The 22,518-nt window shown below is 45.0% G+C and overlaps 1 protein-coding gene across 1 annotated transcript in view; it reads right to left on the bottom strand.

Moving 5' to 3' along the window:
• Positions 1–22,518, bottom strand: part of DENND3 (DENN domain containing 3) — a 372,298-nt gene that overhangs the window by 205,301 nt on the left and 144,479 nt on the right. Inside the window, exons 10-11 of the mRNA XM_069220830.1 lie at positions 12,959–13,055; positions 1,041–1,144 (exon numbers count right to left, since the gene is read on the bottom strand). Coding sequence (XP_069076931.1) covers positions 1,041–1,144; positions 12,959–13,055 — 201 coding nt within the window. The remainder of the gene's footprint in view (positions 1–1,040; positions 1,145–12,958; positions 13,056–22,518) is intronic.

Raw genomic sequence — 22,518 nt, 5'->3', positions numbered from 1 at the left:
ACAATAAACCAGTAAAAACAGAGTCCAGTATACCATGAAAACAGGGGTTTGGAAAGCAAAAAGACAGGGGATACACGAAAAAAAGCTGCCAGGTCTAACAAACCGCAACTGTCTGTTGTCACACTGACATGGGCTTGAATTTTGTAGAAGACTTTATCAAACTGCAACCCTTGTTAGTGTGGTTCCGAGCCTGGAGGAAACCAGAAGCCTATTTCACTAAATAAATACTTTTGGATTGTCTTGGGCTAAATAACGCCCGATTATTCATTGGCTAGCATATTTTAAGAACTCCTTCATCGAGCCCCTGAAAAGTTTTTAAACCCTGAAAGATCAACTCATTTAGCACCAGATACGGTAAAAGATTTGTATTTTTAAAAATGATTTAACTAACAATGGGCTGACCTGCAAATGAGAGACCTGGGTTTACCCCGATGATGAAAGTAAGCCATGTTCAGAAACTTTTATCTATAGTGTACTTCACATGAAGAAGATAGATTTCTTCTTACGAGGCTATGTTTAATCTTTTTCATTTTAAGTTGCAGTCCTGACCCAAGGTTCATAGTGCCTGCCCCTCCCTACCTGTTCATGTTACATAAGATTTAAACTCAGCTCTTTTTTGTTGGCTTTATTCAACATACAGGAAATGCTTTCTCATGCCCATAGTACGAAGATTTAGCACCAGGTCTTATAAGGCTGCTTTTTTCCTCCATTTACAACAAATAAGAACTGTTCGGCTGTGTCATGCTACGCTTAATTTTGTCAAACGTCTGCAGACTTGGTAGAAAAATGAGATGCAGTGTTTGTGATTTAAGTGTGCATTTCATGAATCTTATTCTGATGACTGATTTTAGCTTTTTTAGTTGATTTTAACATTTTTTTACGTATTGTTTTGTACTTTTATGGCTGTAGAATCAGCTGAATAAAGTACTTTTGAACTGAACTGCATTAAGTGCTAATGCTTTACTTGAACGGTGCGAGCAAACATTAAAATCATTAAAAAAATGTTTTCCTAATAACAATATTTGAAATACAAAAGGTACCTGTCAGTTTCAGAAGAGGTAGTTAGCTCCATCCGCGTGAAAGCATCCATACTTTTGTTAAGGCGAGCTTTCAGAAATGAATGGAACATTACTGTCTCCAACACCTACAGTACAAATGGAAAGAACACACTTACTGTTATTACCGACAATAAACAACATTAATTGATTCTCTGTAGATCCCCTGTCCCATGTCTGTAACAAGAATCTCAAAAGTATCTAAAGGAAAGGTGAGCTACATCATGTGACCAGGTCCAGATGGATCTGGGCAAGTTATTACACAAGACTGCAAGTGATTTGTTCTGCTGCATGCTCTTTTCTCAAGCAAAGGAGTACAGTCTTGGGACTCATTTTCAAGATCACTCGCACAGGACAAACAAAAAGGTCAGGAATTGCTCGCCACTAACAAAGAATTTTTTTTTTTTTTTTAAATAACTCTCAAGCATGTTTCCCCCCCACCCCCCACTGACAACCATAAAATAAAACACCATGTTTATTAAATAACTCATGTGACTTCCAAGGATTAATGAAGGAGGTAATGTTTTGTTACAAAACAAGACACAAACATTTGTGTAACATCCTTCCGTTTGCCATCAAAACATTTAGGAAGATTGAAAAGAATGAAAACATCCCCAGAGCAGGTATTACATCAATATAGAAGTGCCACATGAAAACCTGACAGCAAAGAAACTTACAGAAACTGAATCAATTACTTATTTCCAGCTCAGGTTATATCTTCATTTAACACAATGTTTTTACTTATGACACAGCTTTAGCTGTAATGAATATGATGAAGTCCCCTTGTGGAAACTTGGAAGACTTGTATTTAGGAATATTGGCCAATTCTGAGTCATTAGAGCACATTACCAAGTGGATACAATGAAACATTGCTGAAAGTCAAGATTTAAGGAGCATGCTATAAAGAGCACCTTTAGACATGTTATCAATATCTGGATGCAGCATACAGGAAATAATATTTAGAAAGATAAAATAATTTACACAAATATCCACCAGTCAAACCTTGTAGACTGTAATATCTACAGATGCGTCCACAGTTCTACTGCTCTACACAAGACAACATTCTACACTGCTCAGATTTAACCCCTTCGCTGCCAGGCCTTTTCCCCTCAGGTGCCAGACCTTTTTTTTGGCTATTGGGGCAGTTGGCGCTTAGGCCCTCATAACGTTTCGTCCACATAAACTACCCATGCCAAATTAGCGTCCTTTTTTCCAATATACTTGGGATTCTAGAGGTACCCAGACGTGGGTTGCCCTGAAGGAGACCAAGAAATTTGCCAAAATACAGCAAAAATTTCGTTTTTTTCAAACAAATGGAAAAGAAGGGCTGCAGAAGAAGGCTCATGTTTTTTCCCCTGACAATGGCATCAACAAAGGGTTTGCGGTGCTAAAATCACCAGCTTCCCAGCTTTCAGGAACAGGGAGACTTGAATCAGAAAACCCAATTTTTCAACACAATTTTGGCATTTTACTGGGACATACCACATTTTTTTTTTTTTTTTTTACTATTTTTGTGCTTTCAGCCTCCTTCCAGTTAGTGACAGAAATGGGTGTGAAACCAATGCTCAATCCCAGAAAGCTAAACATTTCTGAACAAGTAGACAAAATTCTGAATACAGCCACGGGTAATTTGTGTAGATCCTACAAGGTTTTCCTGAAGAAAATAACAGCTGAAATAAAACAAATATGAAAATTGAGGTGAAACAAACAGCCATTTATCTCCATGTTTTACTCTGTAACTTTTTCCTCCAATGTCAGATTTTTTAAAGCAATATACTGTTACATCTGCTGGACTCTTCTGGTTGCGGGGATATATAGGGCTTGTAGGTTCATAAAGAACCCTAGGTACCCAGAGCCAATAAATGAGCTACACCTTGCAATGGGCTTTCATTCTATACCAGGTATACAGCAATTCATTTGCTGAAATATGAGTGAAAAATAGGTCACAAGAAAACCTCTGTATTTCCAAAATGGGCACAAGATAAGGTATTGAGAAGCAGTGGTTATTTGCACATTACTGAATTCCAGGGTGCCCATACTAGCATGTGAATCACAGGGCATTTCTCAAATAGACTGCTTTTTTACACACGGTCTTACACTTGGAAGAAAAAATGTAGAGAAAGACAAGGGGTATTAACACTTGTTTTGCTATTCTGTGTTTCCCCCAAGTCTACCGATAAAAATGGTACCTCACTTGCGTGGGTAGGCCTAATGCTCGCAACAGGAAATGCAACATGGACACATCACATTTTTACACTGAAATCTGACGTGTTTTTTGCGAAGTGCCTAGCTGTAGATTTTGGCCTCTAGCTCAGCCGGCACCTAAGGAAACCTACCAAACCTGGGCATTTTTTAAAACTAGACACCTAGGGGAATCCAGGATGGGGTCACATTTTCCCACATTTCTGAGTGGGATCACCGCACCGGGAGAAATTTCCTACCACCCACCATTCCCTTCAGTCTCCCGGTAAAAATGATACCTCACTTGTGTAGGTGGGGCAAGTGCCTGTGACAGGGAGAAGCCAAAAATATGTCAAAATTGAGGGGAAACCAAAGCGGGTCCAAAAGGGCAGCTTGAAAAAAAACATTTTTAGGCCGACAAGTGCAACAGAATTTTTATTGGTATAGATGAGACAATGTTGGGTGGTAGTAATTTTTTGGATTCCTGCAGATTCCGGAAAGTTTCATCACAACAATGTGGGAAAAATGTGTGAATTTCGGCAAAATTGGAGATTTGCAGGGCATTGTAGATAAGAAAATGGTGCGGGTGCATGTGAAGCACAGCACCCTGGAATCACCCAGATGTTTAGTTTTTAGATGTGTCTAGGTCTTGTGGATTTTTCTACATGGCAGCGTCCCAAATTCCAAAAAGTGCAGCCCCGACCATTCCAAGTGGGACGATTTTGAGAGTTAGCCAAGCTCTCATGGCCCAAATGTAAAACCAAAACCCAAAATAATCAAAAGTTGACTGATACCCTCTTCAATTGGGGTGGGGGCATTACCAGACCCATACTGGTTGGTAGCCACAACCCCACTATTTTTTTTTTAATTCCCTGGCATCTAGTAGACTTTCTGCCCCCCCTGGGGTGTGGATCGGGGTAATTGCCCCATCTGCTCACTAGTGGGCAGAACAACTTTGGCCCCATTTATTTGGGGTGGGGGTAGGGCCATACCTCCAGCCTCTTATTTTGGAACAAAAATCTTCCCTGGGCTCTGGTGGGCTTTCTACCCCCCCCCCCCCCACCCCCCCTCTTAGGGGCAGATGGGCCTTCCAAAAATAGGCAGATATGGGCAACAGTAATGTGCCCCCATGGGGAGTGACCCTTGCCCAAGGGGCTGCCCCCCACCCCAAACAAAACACACATACAAAAACACACCAATCCGTGGTGCCTAAGTGGTTTCTGCCCCTCCCCCCCGGGGGCAGATTGGCTGAATATACATAGGCCGATCTGCCCCTAAGGAGAGTGACCTATATAAACATAAAAAAATATATCCCTGGTGTCTAGGGATTTCTGCCCCCCTTGTGGCAGATTGGCTAATTATAATAGGCCGATCTGCCCCCGGGGGGATGGGAGGGGCAGAAATGGCCTAAAAGTAAATTTGCCCCCAAGGGACCGACCCTTGCCTAAAAGGTTGCTCCCCACATACATAAAAATAAAATAAAAAAAATTATCCCTGGTTTCTAGAGGTTTCTGCCCCCCCTGGGGGCAGACAGGCTAATTTTAATAGGCAGAAATGGCCTAAAAATAAATTGCCTCCCCTGGGGAGCAGCCCTTGCCCAAGGGGCCGCTACCCTTATTCAATAAAAAAATTTAAAAAAAATCCTGGTGTCTAGTGGGCATTTCTGCTGCCTGATCACATTGCAATCAGGCAGCAGAAATGCAGAGAGAGACATGAAAGGAGAGGAAAGGCCTTTCCTCTCCTTTTGTGCCTCTCTCGTCCCCCTATGTGATCAGAGGAGAAATACTTTTGCATTTCTCCTCTGATCCGTGCTGGGTGAGCAGCAGGCCTCTGATGAGGTCAGCGTGCGATCTGAACTCGAATGTTGCTTTACTGAATATGGTTTTTCATGTAAAGGGAAGATAGATGTCAAAGGGAAAGGTGAAACAAACCGTTCAGCACACAGCCAGAGATTCATGAAGATGACGGCCACCTTGATGATATGGATCCCTGGATAGTAATTGTTATTGAAGCACTTTGATCTTTTGTTTAAACTGACACACAAGGCCTGGGGGATTTTTCAATCATAGGTTAAGATCCCCACAAAGTATGACATTATCCTCAGAAAACCATACATTACATATGTCAGCTGTAAATAAATCCAAAGAACTGGCATAACGGTGAGGAGGAGAAAGACACACAAGAATAAACGTAATTTGTGTTTTCTTGGCCTTTAACGTGTCAGAGTCGCATTGCAGGATAAAAAATAAAAAAAAGAGTCACTGTTCCTTAAACGCATGAACTCTCAAAATATTATCGCTACGCAGCCATTTTGCTTTCCCTCATAACATGGATCACTCTGCAACCCTGAAGAATTAATTCATGAATTGAAATATGAGCCAGGAAAGTTATTATGATCACAGGATAGAAGTCACTTTGCCTCCCAACCCCCAATACTACTGTAATAAATACAATACAGCAACAGTTATGATTCACATTTTAATATTCACCTATGCAGAATCCAAATCAAACCAAAATTTAACATGTGGGAAAAAACAAACTGTGACACTAGTAAACCTACTTTAATTTACAGGTTTACAAAATGTATAAAACAAGATCAAATTGGGGGCAAATGTGCTACTATCCCATGTCTCAGTTGTTGTCTCTGCAACTACACATACGGAAAAGCCATACAGTGGATAAAACAGTGGATGGGCTGTTTTAGGCCAGACTCACAGGATGATTTCAAAGTATTTAATACCAATCAAGACAAGCAAGTAACCCAAATCCAATCAAACATTTTTCAAAAGGACTTGGGCCTACCAAAACATATGTCCTGGGAATGACAACCAAATTGCAGAGTTCACAGAAAGCCTGAGGAGTGGCCTATGTGTAAACAGACGTAGCTGAAAAGCCACAGATGCTTCCTTGTACGTACTACATAAGCAAAGATTCACTCAGCAACTGAATAAAAGTAGGAGGTACACACAATAGGCAAAGTCACAAAAATAACAGAGTATATGAAATAATGGTAAAGTGTTCAATAAGTCAGGGTAAAATTCAGGGTCAGGGTAAAACTTAAGAATTATGATGAAATGATTACCTGCAGTCCTATTTGGTCTTTAAGGTGGAATTAGACAAGGTGAAAGATCATCAAATCCCCTGCTTCATATCAAAATCAGAGAAAGCCTTTAGCAAAAATGGACAATAACCTAGGGGAGACAGTCTGCCCTCATATGTCATTGATTTCTTTCCCTTTAATTTCCTTATTGCATTTATGTTTCAAGACACAAAATTCTCATATTAGAACAAAAATAGGTGTAAACCACACGCTTGCAGTCAACTTCAATTTACAACAACAAACATGTGGGAAGGAATCGCAGGCAATACATATCCATGCACTTACATTGCAGAATTAGTATGACTGTTATACAAATCATGGGTGTTCAGCAGGTTGCCCCTACACACATGTTCTGTGTGGCTTGCATTTGGCATGTTAACATGCATTCAGGAAGGACTGCCTGTCTAGTTTACTCACATAGACAGGGATGTGGCATGCTATGTGGAAGACATTGCGTTACAGGCATCCACCGTTTGCAGCAGAGGGGCAGGGCTGAGCGGCGCAGGCACCAATGGGGTGCAAAGGTCTGTTAGCATCAACTCCGAAGTGGATATTTGCGCAATCCCAGCACATCTTCGTGTCGAAGAGCAGTGCCCTCCGCCCACGCCCAGACAGTCAGTGACTGTACCCATGCTTCATATGTCAGCAGATCAGGGGATCGCCATTTGCGAGTTATGAGGCATTTGGCCAATAATAAACCTAGATCTAGAAAACGGGATGTGGCTTTCAACTTTTTACCCCTAAGGAACAATCCCAGAATGCATGTTTCCCATGTCTGCGGTAGGAGCCGGTCCACAAACTTTATTAAGCGTGCCAGGATTGCAGACCTGTAGTGATTCAGAGTTGGGCACAACCACATCATATGTAAGAGGTCTGCTCTCAATCTCTGACAGTGCGGGCAAGCGGCATCTGCGTGGTTCAAATATCTGTTAATCTTCTCAGGTGTGAGCTCTCTGGGTAACATAATATTGTATGAGGCAGAATCACTTATTTCAAGGAACATTAATGGGAGTTTTCAGCACAGTCGCCCATTCCTTATCAGTAAAAGATCCCCTCCCCCCCCGTCCGCCTCCCATTGCCCACAAAGAGTCGCAAGTGGGCCGAATGTGAGCAGTCGCAGGGAGTCCGCCATCCAGCGATTAAGTGTCTCCCCTCCCCGAATACGTGTAGATAATGTAGCGTGAGTGTATTTGGGGTTCCCTTGAAAAGTCGCCCCATGCAAGTTGTAAGGTATGCCTAAGGGAGCTATACAATAGAAAGGTTCCCAGGTGCAGACTAGTAGTTTCCATCAGTGTCTCATGGGTGTGGAGTGTGCCATCAGTGTAAAGATCTCCTAGGGTGTATTTCTCTGCTTCGTGCCAAGAAGCCAGCTCTGTGGGTGATGTGATACATGTGCTAAGTGGTGTCCCTAATAGTGGTATGGCTGGTGCATAGGGTATAGTGTCCCTGGTGAGGTAACAGCATCTCGGTAGCAGCGGTAAGCTAGGTTTAGAAACATGGGCTCTTGTGCAGGGGATTTGGTACAACAGTGAAATAAATGAAGCAATTAATAACATGACCGTGCTGGTAGATGAGTGGCAGTGTCTGCTAGATGTCGAGATGAGAACCAACGAGCCATCCATTGCAGCTGCGCAGCCAGATAGTAGTGCTCCAAATTTGGCAGTGACAACCCTCCCAGGTTCACTGAGTGAAAGTTTAGAGAGGGTGACTCTGAAACGGGAGGTATTCCAAATGAAATTGCACACATCCCGTTCCATGGAACGAAAGAAGGAGGCTGGAATATATAGTGGAAGATTCACAAAATAATATAGCAATCAGGGCAGTATTATCATCTTGACAAGGCTACCCTGCCCATGACTGGCAGTGGCAATGTCTTTCAAAACATCATCTGGCGGCGCAGATTCGACAGAGCACACATCAGATTCCCGTCAAGCAGATCCGATTCCACATGATATATCTGTATGCCAAGGTATCTGAATGTGCTGGATTGCCACGTCAGTCTAGGGGCCACGAATGTAAGGCCTGTATCAGACATAGTGGGTGACAACAGACCACCACAGGACTTGGCCCAGTTAACTCGCAAACCAAAGACCTTTGCATGTGTATTAAACAATGGTATTATACTGCTGGGAAAGTCTGCTAGGTCTCTAATATACACTAGAAGGTCATCCGCATATACAGAGACAGAATGATTTCCATCCCCCAAGCATGCCCTGCCTTACAGAGTGTGACCACCAGCTGTTACACTGCAAGAGCAAAAAGCAGGGGAGAGACAAAGGGATCCCCTGTCGCGTGACCCTCCTAATATGAATTGGGGGTGATATAAGGCACCCAGTTTTGGTTCATGCTGTTGGGAGTGTACATAATAATTTCACCAGCTGTACAAAATGAGGGCCGAAACCATATTTTGGGAGAACTTTAAAGAGAAAAGGCCATTCCAGTAGTGTAGGGGGTAATCGCACCAGACCTAGGGCTTCCTCATATAAAGTAAGCAGTTTGGGAGCGAGTTGAGTATGTCTTATAGAATTCAGCCGGTAGCCCGTAAGGGCCGGGTGTTTCGCCTTTAGCAAGGGAACGGATCGCTTTTTGTATCTCGGATAGTAATAGAGGACCGTCGAGTTCCGAACATTGCTCTGCTGTGATTTGGGGGTAGAGGCAACTCTGCAAGGAATAGGTTGATACCTTTTAGGGAAAGATGTTAGATACAGCTATATGATGACTCATAATGTGCGTGAAGTGTTTCATGAATTGTATCCTGTGTATACAGCAGATTACCAGGCCGTGCACGAAGAGACATTACCAAACTGGGGGAAGTCTCTTGTCGTATTAACCAGGCAAATAGAATCCCCAACTCTGTCTGCCTTTGCATGCGTTTTGGCTGAATGCTGCATAATTTAGGCATCTCAATCGCTCACGGAGTTCTGAATGAATTTTATGCATGACCTGTAATTGAGGCAGAGTACTGGGATTCCGCACCAGTTCCGACTCATGATGCAATAGTTGCCGCTCCACAGCTGACACCTCCTTGTCCAGCTGATTGCGCATGCCACAATTGAGCCCCAGACAGTGACCTCGCAATGTAGCATTCCATTCCACTGAACAAGACGAGGCTGTGTCTGCATTCAGTTCGAAGTAATTAGCAATCTGTTGGCCGGTTGACTCCCGTAACGCAGAGTCCTCCAACGTCGCAGGCTGTAGCCGCCATGTAGGAACAGGAGGTTGGGTGGTCACAACTCAGTCAAGTTCAAGGTATTGAGGGTTTTGGTCGGAATGAATACGTCCCAGGTAATGTCTGCACAACCACTGGAATCAAGCTGGCTGTGCAGAGTAGTCTATCAAATCGGACATGTAAGTCACGAGGGGCGGAATAAAATGAATACACTCTAGTGGTAGTGTTATAATGGCGCCAGATCTGTCAACTGCCAATGGTGTAGCCAGGCCGCTAAAGAGAGGGCGTTTGAAGTGGTAGTGGTGTGCGCCAAAGGTGGAAAGGAACTGTCTAGGTGTGTATCTAGTACACAGTTAAAATCACCTCCAATCAAACAAGGAACATCATTCCACGGTACAAGTAACCGATTGATTGAGTCTAAAAAGGCAGCGTGGTTCACGTTGGGGTAAAATATGTTACCAATGAGTACGTGGCAACCACTTAGCCGTCCTCGGATAAACACATACCGGCCACCAACATCTACAACCTGTTCCATCAGGTTAAACGGGACCCCTGGCCAAACCCATATCAACACCCCGTGCACATGAGTAATTTGTAGAGTATATCTGGCCTCAAAATTTTCTTCTAAGTGCATCTGCTGTGGCAATGGAACTCTCTCCATCTGAGTAGGGGGATCCCAGGATGTCTGGACTGGAGCAGCGCCCTACAGTCGAGAGTGCAGCTGCTTGTTGTAAGGCGTTGTGCCGCTCCTTGATTTTCTGTTCCAAATCTGGGACTGCAGAATGGTCTCTGTCTATTTGTGGCTTCAGCCTATGCTGCCCCGTCGGTTCCTCAAAGAACTGTCCTTCCTTGTCGTGTCCAGTCGCGCTGAGCAGGTGGTGTGGTCATCAGAGCCCTCAATCCAGTGCCATGCTTCCTCAGGAGTCGCCAAAAACATGTGTGATGTTGTCAGCTACTACACGAAGTTTAGCTGGGAAGAGGAGAGAGTAATTAAATCCCATTTCACGGAGTCACCGCTTCACTACAAAGAAGGTATTAAACTGTTTCTGTACGGCAATTGTATGGTCTGGATAGAACATCACTTTGGCGTTGACCATCTGCATATCTGTTAGTGAGTGTGTCTCTTTTAACACTATGACTGTTGCGGTAATGGAGGAATTGCATCACCATTGGCCGCGGGTTGGCGTGTGCCGGGGGCCGCCTGGCTTGGACCCAATGCACCCGTTCGATGGAGAAAAATTGAGAAAGCATTCCTGGGGAGAGAACAGTGCGCAACAAGTCCTCAATATACTTCACTGGGTCCTGTCCCTCAGTACCCTCTGGTAGACCCACCAGGCGAACATTATTTCTACAGGATCTGCCCTCTGTGTGATGTTCCAGTATTCGTACTCTGTCCGTTAGTTCCCTCAAGGAAGTTTCAAGGTTGTTCGTTCTGGGCGGCAGTCGCAACAGTTTGCTCTGCCAGTGCCACCCTCTCCACCAGTTTTCTGTGATCCGCATGTAGTAGGCCCAAATCCAAGGCAACCGTGTCTATTTTGGACTCCAGAGAGATCCACGTGTTGTCAATGGCCAGCAATACAGGATTTAATTTGTCCTCCAACGTGTTGGGGCACGCCTCATTGGTCATAGCAGTCGTATATTGTGGTTTGGATTCTCAAGATTGGGATGCCCCATAGCGCACTGGCAACCCATGGCTTAAGGCATATCGCTTTTGAGGAGCAATGAAGTAAGATAGGGTGACCTATGTCCGCCAGTCAGCACATAGGCAGCTCGCAATGGAGCATGTAGTTCTTATTCGGGCATAGAAAATAGCTGATCTGTCACTTATGCGCTTCACATGCTAGGGACGGTCATCTAGAATTGCAAACAGTGTGTTTCACATCCAGGATTGTCAGTGTTCACCCCGTTTACCACAGCACAGCGCCCCAAGTCTCTCACGTTCTTCGCGCCACCAGACCATGCATTGTGTTATTGGTGACATCAGATAGGACACAGCATGTAGTGTTTGCAAAATGAACTTTCTCAGCGGGTCAAGTCCAGCGGTTGCACTGTGGGATCTAGTGCCATGCCATTGTGCTCAACCATCATTGTAACTCCGATGGGACAAGCTAGGGCAACCAGAGTATAGGGGCACACAGGCCTGAAATACGGAATGCCCGCCCTGCGCAAATAGCTCTGTTTCCAGGGCGCCGCCACAGCAGGCTCGGCAGCAGGTCACAGCGGGATCTGCCCCACAGGCAAGGGGGTCCGATCTCCTGGCGCGCGACACGACACGGAGTCCCTCGTTCCCTATTGTCGCAACAGAGATCCTGCTTTATCGGCGCGCTCCTAGTCTCTGCGCGGCCACACTTCCATGGACATGGCCCATTCTGTGAAGGCCTCCCTGACCACACCGCCGCATCACTCCACTAGTCAGACGTGCCCAAACAGTCTTGCATTTTGTTCACCGACACTCCTTACCATCCCTGACAGTGTCTGTCCGGCTCCATTCAGGCGTCTGGGCTCGGGGCAGGCCCAGGTTCATCTCTGGGCAGCTTGTAGCTTAGCGCACCATTTTGCTTCCTGGGACCCGTGGCCCTTTTGGGACACCTCAGCCGTTATCGACTGCTGAAAAAGATGGCGCCCAGTGCCACAGTGTCTCAGCAACTAATGCGCACCGGTGCCGGTGGGTATCGCCTCATGTTGCAGTCACTTGTAGCAGGATAAAGTGAGCAAAACCTATCTTCCAACAGCATTTTCCCCTCGCCCACCAAGGTGTTTGCCTCCTTCACAAGTCTTGGCCTCTACTCCAGGGTGCAACCAAGGAATGGTGAAGAAAATGTGCATGTGATAAAATTAAATGCAGGGGTTACTTGTTTGTGCTTTACTCCACTCTGTCCTTATGAATGCTGTTAGTTTTATCTGCTATTTGAGTTCCACAGTATTTCAACACGCAACATGCTTACTCACCCTCAAATTATATGGCCTTCTGGGATTTAATATGTCAGGAGGAGCCAGCAATGAACGCTTCCCTTTATTACCTGCTGCCCCACCTCCCAGTTATGGATTGGATAGAATGTGCTACGTTAACTGACCAATGCTCACGACTGCTGTCAGGCAGGATGGCAAAGTACTAGTTTGCTGGTTGTTTTACAACTAACAATGCTCCTGTTCCTTGGCTTCACTTCCTTCACACACTCCAAATCACTCTCCCTCTCGCTTCCATTTCACCATCTAATTTCCCTCCTCTACGGCTGCCGTACCCTACATTAGGATTACCCAGCTCCATAAAAGATGGATCTTTTGATAATGTATATTGCACTCAATGTCCGAACATTTTATATACTAAACTCGAACATTTGATTTCACTATAATCCTATTACGTATACAAATGCACTTGTTCAGTGCCATGCTAAGTGCTCTCAAACTGTAAAAATGAATAAATAAAATAATGGACTACGAAGAACAAATTACCTTCTTGTAAAATAGCTGATCTCCTGGAGCTCTTGTTTTGAGAAATTCTTCACTGTTAAACACTCTGTGTTCATAATTAAGATGGCCTTTAACGTCTCTGTAATATAAATGCATACTTTTTAGAACCTTTTAAAAACAGCACAGTAAATATGTATTCAAAAGTAAATACCAACAACCATTTGCAATGCAATGGGTCTCGCGTTTGCTTGAGTTAGAGCTATTAGCGTTGTAAATTCCTAACTGGACTTTTCTTGCCACATAAATTGAAAATAAAAAGTAAAACAGTTAGCAGAAGCAAGTCAATTCAAAGCGACATGGCCACCATGATCGTGAGCGCGAGAGTTATTGGCTCCCTGCGTGAATGTCTAAAAAGGATTGCGGCTGGGATGAATGGCAAAGCACAGGAGAGCCCATCACATGCTGTAACAGGAGGAAGCATGACGTAGTGTGATGGGCAACAAAAAGTTCCACTTAGTGATATCGCCTGTGAGGTAACTTAGCACACAAAGGAGGGACATTTCACAAAATGCACCAATAAAAAATTAAGCATTTAAGACAAGCACAGCAAAGAATGAATAGCAGTAGTGGGTGTGGTAAAAGCCCACAGAGAGATTACAACAGGCCAGAGCGCTTGCACGCTTGACCCTAAAGAAGGAGTTTAGATTATCTGGAGAAATGTCAAATATTCAAGTAAAATATACAGAAACAATGTCTTCAAATCACCAAAAGGAGCGAAGAGGAACAAAGGGAAAAATCGGGGACAAAACAAAAGAATATAATTGTGTATTCCGCATGAGACAGATTCACCATAAATGCACGTAACGTTCTTCGTCCATGTTGAGGCCGCCAGGATACCTGCTCCCAAGCTTTCTTATGTATGCAGACTCTAAACTTTCAAGGGTCTTCTCCCTGTCCCCTTGTCTTACATTCAAGGGTACTCTGTGAACACCGATTCTTTTGGTGGTCTGAAGACATTGTTTCTGTATATTTTACTTGAATATTTGACTGCATGTACTCAATATTCTTCTCAGATTATATGTAGGTTGTTGTATTTTAGGACCCATTTTATGGTGGTGTTTTCTGCTTTTTTTCCATGTACGTTTATGGTCAGTTGACACGTAAAACCATAAAGAATCTTTCTGAGAATATGTTGCGCTCATAAGTTACCTGGCTTTTAAACTTCATCAGCAGCCATTAGGATTTTTTTGTAAAAATCTCTTTGGCTTCTATTATACTGCTGAAATGACCATATTGTATTCATTTGATTACCCCTTTTTTTTGTTTATTATACATATCGTGATACATTGTTGCCTGTGTATTTATTATTTTTTGGGCAATTCATTGGCAGCTGCTTAGTATTTTGCTTATGTTTATTGCACATAAGGTGCATGTGTGCCTTTTAAAAAATGGTGCTGTGTTCCTCACACAAAACTGGCTCTGAAGACCTTATTTGTCAATATGTGCGAGCTTCAATAAATTTGTGGAAAGCATCATCCTGGAGTGCGGGCTCTTTCTTTTTAAGTAGATTAGCAAAGGATTTGTTGTTTTATAATTAGTGGGTCCTGTGCCCTTTTGTCCGGCACCGACCAGTTGGTGGATGAGATCAGTGAAATGCAGGACTGTGCTTTCATTACTTGGCTCCCCGATTCCCGCTGCCGTATGTGATATGTGCAGACTTTTAAGGTAGGTGGATGGTTGGGTGTCAGTGCCCGCGTTTGGGTGGTTATACCATGAAATTGAGCTTTCTCCCACCACTATTTGCCTGTTTACTCATGTGCACGGATGTCAGATTCATGGTAGGATTCCGCTGTTTGGAGGTTTCCAAAACAAGACAGAGTGGGATGTGTTTCTTTGCAGTACTGAAGATCTGAGCAGATATTTATGAACTTGAAAGATAGCTAATATTAGTGAGACTATACAGAAGCGTTTGGACATAGCACATAACCTGTTTGAAGAGAGCAGCGAGGGACACCAGCTGGATTGGAGGGGGGGGGGGTGAATGGTGGCAATATTGATCCAGAGGGGAGCAGAATGCTGAAACAATACCTAATCCAGTACGAAAGACTGTGTAAAAATTAAATAAATCGCTGTTGGGAAGGGAGGGTCTGAGGCCACCAACATACCAAAATCCCCACCCCAAACTGTTGGAAGAATGGTCTAGCTTGATGGCAACTATGTGTAAAAACATGTTGGAATCTCTTGTCTCAATATGCAGCCATGGAACTTGATTAGGTCACGGAGGAGATATGGTAGTTGAGAGAGATCTTTGAGAAGCATAGTTCAAAGGAAGAGACTGAACACTTTATGATTGATCTGAAGAAAATACTTTCTAAATATGAGGAAGAAATTAAAGCAAAGAAGAAGAGGAAATTCTTATGTGATAAAATTGACTATGCCACAGGGAGAATCCTAACTTTTGCTAAGAAGTATGACATGGCACGCCAAAGGTTGAGGCAGGTAAACTCCGAAGAAACAAGAACTGGTGACCAGTGAATCTAGCTCTGATAACTTTTCAGAAGTGGAGGACCAAAATTTGCTGGCGAACGTAACTACAGTACCATTTACTACAATTGAGGAGAATCATTTTTTAAAGGAGATCAAGCCCTCCGTCGCAACCACCAAGCGGGAGAGGAGGGGACAACAAAGGAGAAGGAAAACAAGAAGAGGTGGATACAGCCAAACAAGTTAATATGCCGCCTGCGAGGAACACCAGGCAGAAAAAGAGAAATAAATAACGGGTGAGGATACACTTACAGTTGTAAATCTTTCTATGAAGTGAGTGAGGACAAACAATCCTTGTTACAACTGGGTTTGTCTTTTTGCCCCACTGCAACTTTTAATAATTCCAGAAGTCGTATTGATTTGTTTGATTTTATTAGAAAATTTAATTATTATTGAAGGTGTTTACTTAACAGAAAGAAAAACATAAGGGCTTGAATTCACTGACTGTGACTGAATACAGCCATACGTTTGATGACTCGCGTACGGAGGACACTGGAGGCTTGGCATCACTGAGGGAACTGGAACATGGGGAAAGTGGTTGGGTATCAGAAAGACAACTGTTTTGTAATCTAGGCATTGCCAAACAGTGAAAATCAGTTTTGACCAAGGTCCAAATGCAACTGAGGATCCCTCATGCTTCAATAGACTGTTTTCATGATGTAGTAATTATGGAGTTTATAAAACTCTGGAAGAGTAGCAAGAATGACTATGCTAGTAACCGTAGTCTAGGCCCAAATAAAGCACTTGATTCCCTTGTTAGTAATACGTCATTTGTCATTAAACCAGATTGGGGCGGGGGCGGACAATGTAGTGGTATGGGACAAGGCCAGATATCAAGTAGAAGTCAAAAGGCAACTGGATTGATTAGGTTGCGATGAAAAATCATCCAGGGATGTTTACAGAGGTACTGATTGGCATGATAAGGGTCTTTAAGGGACTGAAGAATATCAGCTCCTAAAGGATGGTAAACCTACCATCCCCAGTTTTTACATTTGCCCAAAAATCACAAGAACAGTAAGACTCTTCCCCCCCCGGGCAGGCCCATAATAGCAACTAATAACAGTCATTTGGAAAACACCTCCTTTTATCTGCATTTCTTTCCGTGTTCATGTGTCCTGAACCTACCATCATTTTGTACGGATAGTACTGATTTCATCACTAAAATACAAAAAAATCCCATGGAAAATTGAATACATCTTGTATCACTTATGATGTGGGGTGCAGGCATGTAGGTATTTCTTCAGAGATAGACCTGTATATCTCTATGATCATTCCGTGATGTTACTGAGCATGTTAAGGTTTTGCTGTGAGAATAATCTGTTTATATTTGGTTAACAGTGGCACAGGCAACTCACTGGATGGCAATGGTGAGTTCTTTCACGCTGAGCTACGCCTGCATTTTCTTGGGATGGTGGGAGTCTCAATTTATTTGGACCAAGGGAAATGAGGTTTGGACCAAACAATTTATATTTTGGACATGCTATATCAATGACAGATTTGTCATTTGGGAAAGATCCCACAGTAAATTGAATGCCTTTCTAGCCCTCATTTCCAATGATGATTTGATTTGAAATACACCTACAGAACACATGAATCAGAGATGGACACTTTAGATGTTCTGGTAAAGGTGGAGGGTGGAGTTGTACAAACCACTTTATTCAGGAAGAGTAATGCCCAAACACATCACCCTCCCTTTCTTAAGTGGAGCATCCCTTATAGAGAAATGCTCCAAGCTAAACGTAATAGCAGTACCCCACCAGCCTATAATTCAAAACAAGCCACAATTATAAAAAGATTTAGATCTAGCGGCTATCCTAGGAATGTCATCAAGGGGGCGTGTGATAAGATAACAGCCATACCTAGGGACAGCCTACTGATAACCAAAAATAAAAAGGACAAAACTACTGACAAGATTAGGTTGATTACTACATACAGTAGTGAATCTGAGACTAACAGACGTATTTTCAACAGACATTGGCATCTTGCAAAATCAGATCAGGTGATTGGTGGGCTGGTAACTATGTCCTTTGGTTACTTATAGGAAAAGTAAAGTAGCTAATTGAAGGATATTTTGGTTCCTAGTCACTTCAGCCAAAAGGGCAAAAGCAATTGGTTAAAAGAACAACTAGGTTTTTTCAAACATGGTAGGTGTAAAGCCTGTACTTACAGCACCAATAGAAAAACCTATTCCTTACCCACAGAGAGGACCGCTAGGATAAAAAGGTTGATTAATTCTAATAGGGATCATGTTGTTTATGTTTTGGTCTGCCCCTGCGGATTGAATTACGCAGGAAGTACTGTCTTTCCTGACAAAAAGAGGTTCATGGAACATTATTGTGCTACTGCACACAAGGACCCCAGTTACCCTCTCGCTAGGCATTGGCTAATTACCCCACATATTACACCAGTCCTGACATCTTCTAAGGCAACATAAAAAATATTACTGCAAAATGTGTTGCGAGTTACTTACAATAATCCAAACCCCCTCCCACCCCCTCCCACCCCCCCGTAGGCACCCAACTCCAACACCATGTACAGCCTACAGCTGTGCACAGCAAGGGATCGTGCAGGTACCCCACCCCACACAGGCTTCAGGCGTGTGCATTGGGGGCTTCTACCACAGACTGTAGCCAGATCCCTGCAGGCACCCAACCCTGAGCCAGGCACGCCCTTGGGCTGTGCTCGGTGAGCAGGCGGTCAGGGCCTGGACTGTTGCTACCCCCCCAAACACACACAAATATATATATATATATATATATATATATATCCACACACACACACACACACACACACACATATACACACACAGGCAAACAAGGATGGGTGCACCCCCCACCCCTATTTCTAGGTCATTATGGCCCTTGGAGTCCCCATCCCCTGGGGCTTTCTAGATTTATCAGTTAGGAGGGGGCACGCAGCCCTACTCTCCGGGTCGATTTCAGCACCGAGCATCCCATCCCTGGGGCCCAGCTAGTCAATGGTGGGTTGCCTGGCCCCAGGCATTGTCTTTAATTCGGGGCCGTGATGGCAGCCCAAATGCTTTGTAATCCCTGTTGGCTTCCTGCCTCCAGCAGAGCCGATATTTCTCCCACATGCAGGGAGCAGCAAAGAATGCTGCTCGTTGCATACGGGAGCAATCTTTTCATCTGTTTTGCTGGCTGCTTCACAGCGAGCAGAGAAACAGATGAAAGTCCGCACCCAGGGGGCAGGAGCTTTTTTCCTGCTTCTGCTCGCTGGGAGCGGACTTACTGATTGCTCTTGTTTGGTGGGAGCATTAAATTGCTTTGGGTGGGGGCTCAGAGGCAGGCCTGGACATAGCAGTAGCCAGGTCCTCTTTCCATCCCTGACCTATGCAGATGTGCTGCAACTTCTAACATCTTCATGAACACCCGAAACCAAAGGGGAGCACAGCAAGTTGGAAATGATTCTGGCTGATGGGCTTGCAGGACGGGGACAGGAGACTAGGCGTCCTGCAGATACAATGCTATCATCCAGTCTCCATGGTCCAACGAATTTGTTCACATCATGAATGTCTCCTTCCTCAGATCTAGAATAGGACAGAAGTATACATCCTTTGGCACTAGAAAGCAGTGGGAATTGGAATCACAACCTACTCCTGGTGCAGGCACCCCTTCAACAACTCCTTCGGCTACAAGAGCCTGCACCTCCTGGCGCAACAAGGACAGGTGGACCTCCGTCAGCTGATCTGAGGACAGTGGTAAGGTTACCAGGAGTGGAAAGGAGTAATTCCGCTAGACAATTTGGAGCAACCACTTGTGCAAGGCTGGCAAAAATCCTCTCTCCGAAGGTACCCAGCCTCTTGGACTCTGTTCAGTAGGGTGGAAGGGAATGTGCCAGGATTCACCATGGACGTTGAGGCCTGCATCACCAGGCTCTCAGGGGTGGGGTGTTGGGTGATGGCAACACAAGATTCACCAGTGCACGGGGAAGCCTGTGCAGGGCTTGGCTCAGTCTCGGGAGCAGGACATCAGAAAGGGCTTCACTGAAGGGCAGTAGAGGTTCAAAACATTAGTCTTGACTTTCACAAGCACCACAGACGCCTATCTCACCACCATAGCAAAGGAGGCCCTTTCCTCTGTAGCCACACTAGGAGGAGAGACCAGACCAGTGACAGTGATTTGAATCTCCCTCCTCATACCAGTTATCCTCCAATTGGGCCAACGGGTCTTCAAGGGGGTCAGGTTAGCCATAAGGATCTTCAGGTCCTCCCCGGTCAAAATCCCAATAGGGCCTGTCAATAAAAAGGGGGCACTGTCTCAAACCTGGACAATCACTGGAGTCTGGTCAAGGCTGGTGTTGAACATCGCTGGTCTGACTCCACATCAGACTCGGGAAGGACTATGATCGGTGCCGCAGAGAACGGCATCACTGAACAGAACCCCAGCGAAGGTCGTGGAGTTACAACCAGAGTCAGTCCAGATCCATGAACAGATCCATGAACAGATCCATGAACAGATCCAGGTCGACTGGCATCTAGGAAAAACCAACAGGAAGTCCAGTCTATGCAACTCCCAGTCCTGTGGGGCCCGAAGGCACTCCAGAGGGGTCTGCACCCCCAAATATGAGATGCACTGTATCATAAAATTACTAAAATTTGCTCACGGTCGCTCTGAATCCAGAAACTTCAGGGAGGCGTGGAGCATCCCCACGATCAGACTCTACAGGTGGAGTATGAGAGCGGGGCCTCGACTTGCGGTGCCATTCCAACGCCTCATCCAATGACTTGGACTGATGCAGTAAATTCAAAGATTACTTTGACTTTTTGGATTTTTATATTTGTGGGATTTACCAAACGATAATTTAGACCTCAAACAAGACCAATGTGAACGACTCAGTGCTGGCTGGGACCTTCTAGATAACTGGGACCTGAAGAGGTGGTGCAACAGTCAGGACACTTCCTGGAGTCGTGGTCAGACTTTAGACACCAGAGGCAACCCGGGTGTGGGCCCATCACAGACATGTGTCTCCTTTAGAAGCATCTACATATAAGTTGTTATCCTCAAATAAAGAAAACCTGTCATCATTAGGAAGTGGTATTTTAGGAGTACTTATAGCTCTACCTTTCTCTATACTAGAGAATGCATGTAAGCTCGATTCTACATGCAAAATAATTATTAGAGTTGGTACAACTAGTACTCCTGCAAGTGTGTATCTACGTCTAGCACTATTGTTATTAGGTTCCATGATGTAAGGAAATGGCTCCCTGTTGCAGTTACCCCCCACTTTTTGCCTGATACTGATTTGACTGAGAAGTGTGCTGGGACCCTGCTAACCAGGCCCCAGCACCAGTGTTCTTTCACCTAAAATGTACCATTGTTTCCACAATTGGTACACCCCTGGCACACAGATAAGTCCCTTGTAAAAGGTACCAGTGGTACCAAGGGCCCTGTGACCAGGGAAGGTCCCCAAGGGCTGCAGCATATGTTGTGCCACCCTAACGGATCCCTCACCTAACACATGCACACTGCCATTGCATATTGTGTGTGTTGGTGCGGAGAAAAAAAGGCAAAGTCGACATGGCATCCCCCTCAGGATGCCATGCACACAAAATGCTGCCTGTGGCATAGGTAAGTCACCCCTCTAGTAGGCCTTACAGCCCTAAGGCAGGGTGCACTATACCACAGGTGAGGGCATAGCTGCATTAGCAATATGCCCCTATAGTGTCTAAGTCTATTCTTAGACATTGTAAGTACAGTGTGGCCATATTAAGTATATGGTCTGGGAGTTTGTCAAAAACAAACTCCACAGCTCCATAATGGCTATACTGAATACTGGGAAGTTTGGTATCAAACTTCTCAGAATAATAAACCTACACTGATGCCAGTGTTGGATTTATTAAAAAATGCACACAGAGGGCATCTTAGAGATGCCCCCTGTATTTTACCCAATTGTTCAGTGCAGGACTGACTAGTCTGTGCCAGCCTGCTGCTGAGAGACGAGTTTCTGACCCCATGTGGTGAGGGCCTTTGTGCTCTCTGAGGACAGAAACAAAAGCCTGCTCTGGGTGGAGGTACTTCACACCTCCCCCCTGCAGGAACTGTAACACCTAGCAGTGAGCCTCAAAGGCTCAGGCTTCGTGTTACAATGCCCCAGGGCACTCCAGCTAGTGGAGATGCCCGCCCCCTGGACACAGCCCCCACTTTTGGCAGCAAGTCCATGGGAGATAATGAGAAAAACAAGGAGGAGTCACCCACCAGTCAGGACAGTCCCTAAGGTGTCCTGAGCTGAGGTGACCCCTGCCTTTAGAAATCCTCCATCTTGATTTGGGAGGATTTCCCCCAATAGGAATAGGGATGTGCCTCCCTCCCCTCAGGGAGGAGACACAAAGAGGATGTAGCCACACTCAAGGACAGTAGCCATTGGCTACTGCCCTCCCAGACCTAAACACACCCCTAAATTCATTATTTAGGGGCTCCCCAGAACCTAGGAAACTAGATTCCTGCAACCTGAAGACGAAGAAGGACTGCTGACCTGAAGCCCTACAGAGAACACGGAGACACCAACTGCTTTGGCCCCAGCCTACCGGCCGGTCTCCCCACTTCAAGAAAAACTGCAACAGTGATGCGTCCCCCGGGGCCCAGCGACCTCTGAAGCCTCAGAGGACTACCCTGTATCTAAAAGGACCAAGAACTCCTGAGGACAGCGGCCCTGTTCTACACAGATTGCAACTTTGCAACAAAGAAGCAACTTTTAAAGACCACACGTTTCCCGCCGGAAGCGTGAGACTTTCCACTCTGCACCCGACGCCCCCGGCTCGACCTGCGGAAAACTAACTCTACAGGGAGGACTCCCCGGCGACTGCGAGCCCGTGAGTAGCCAGAGTTTACCCCCCTGACACCCCACAGCGACGCCTGCAGAGGGAATCCAGAGGCTCCCCCTGACTGCGACTGCCTGCTTCAAAGAACCCAACGCCTGGTAAACACACTGCACCCACAAGGATCCGACCTCCAGTGCAGGAGCGACCCCTAGGTGGCCCTCTTCCTAGCCCAGGGGGTGGCTACCCCGAGGAGCCCCCCCCTTGCCTGCATCGCTGAAGG

Source organism: Pleurodeles waltl, chromosome 2_2, assembly GCF_031143425.1.
Source record: "Pleurodeles waltl isolate 20211129_DDA chromosome 2_2, aPleWal1.hap1.20221129, whole genome shotgun sequence".
NCBI classification, from domain to species: Eukaryota; Metazoa; Chordata; class Amphibia; order Caudata; family Salamandridae; genus Pleurodeles; species Pleurodeles waltl.
Note: the sequence above shows the minus strand (reverse complement) of the source record. Positions and strands in the feature narration are given on the sequence as shown.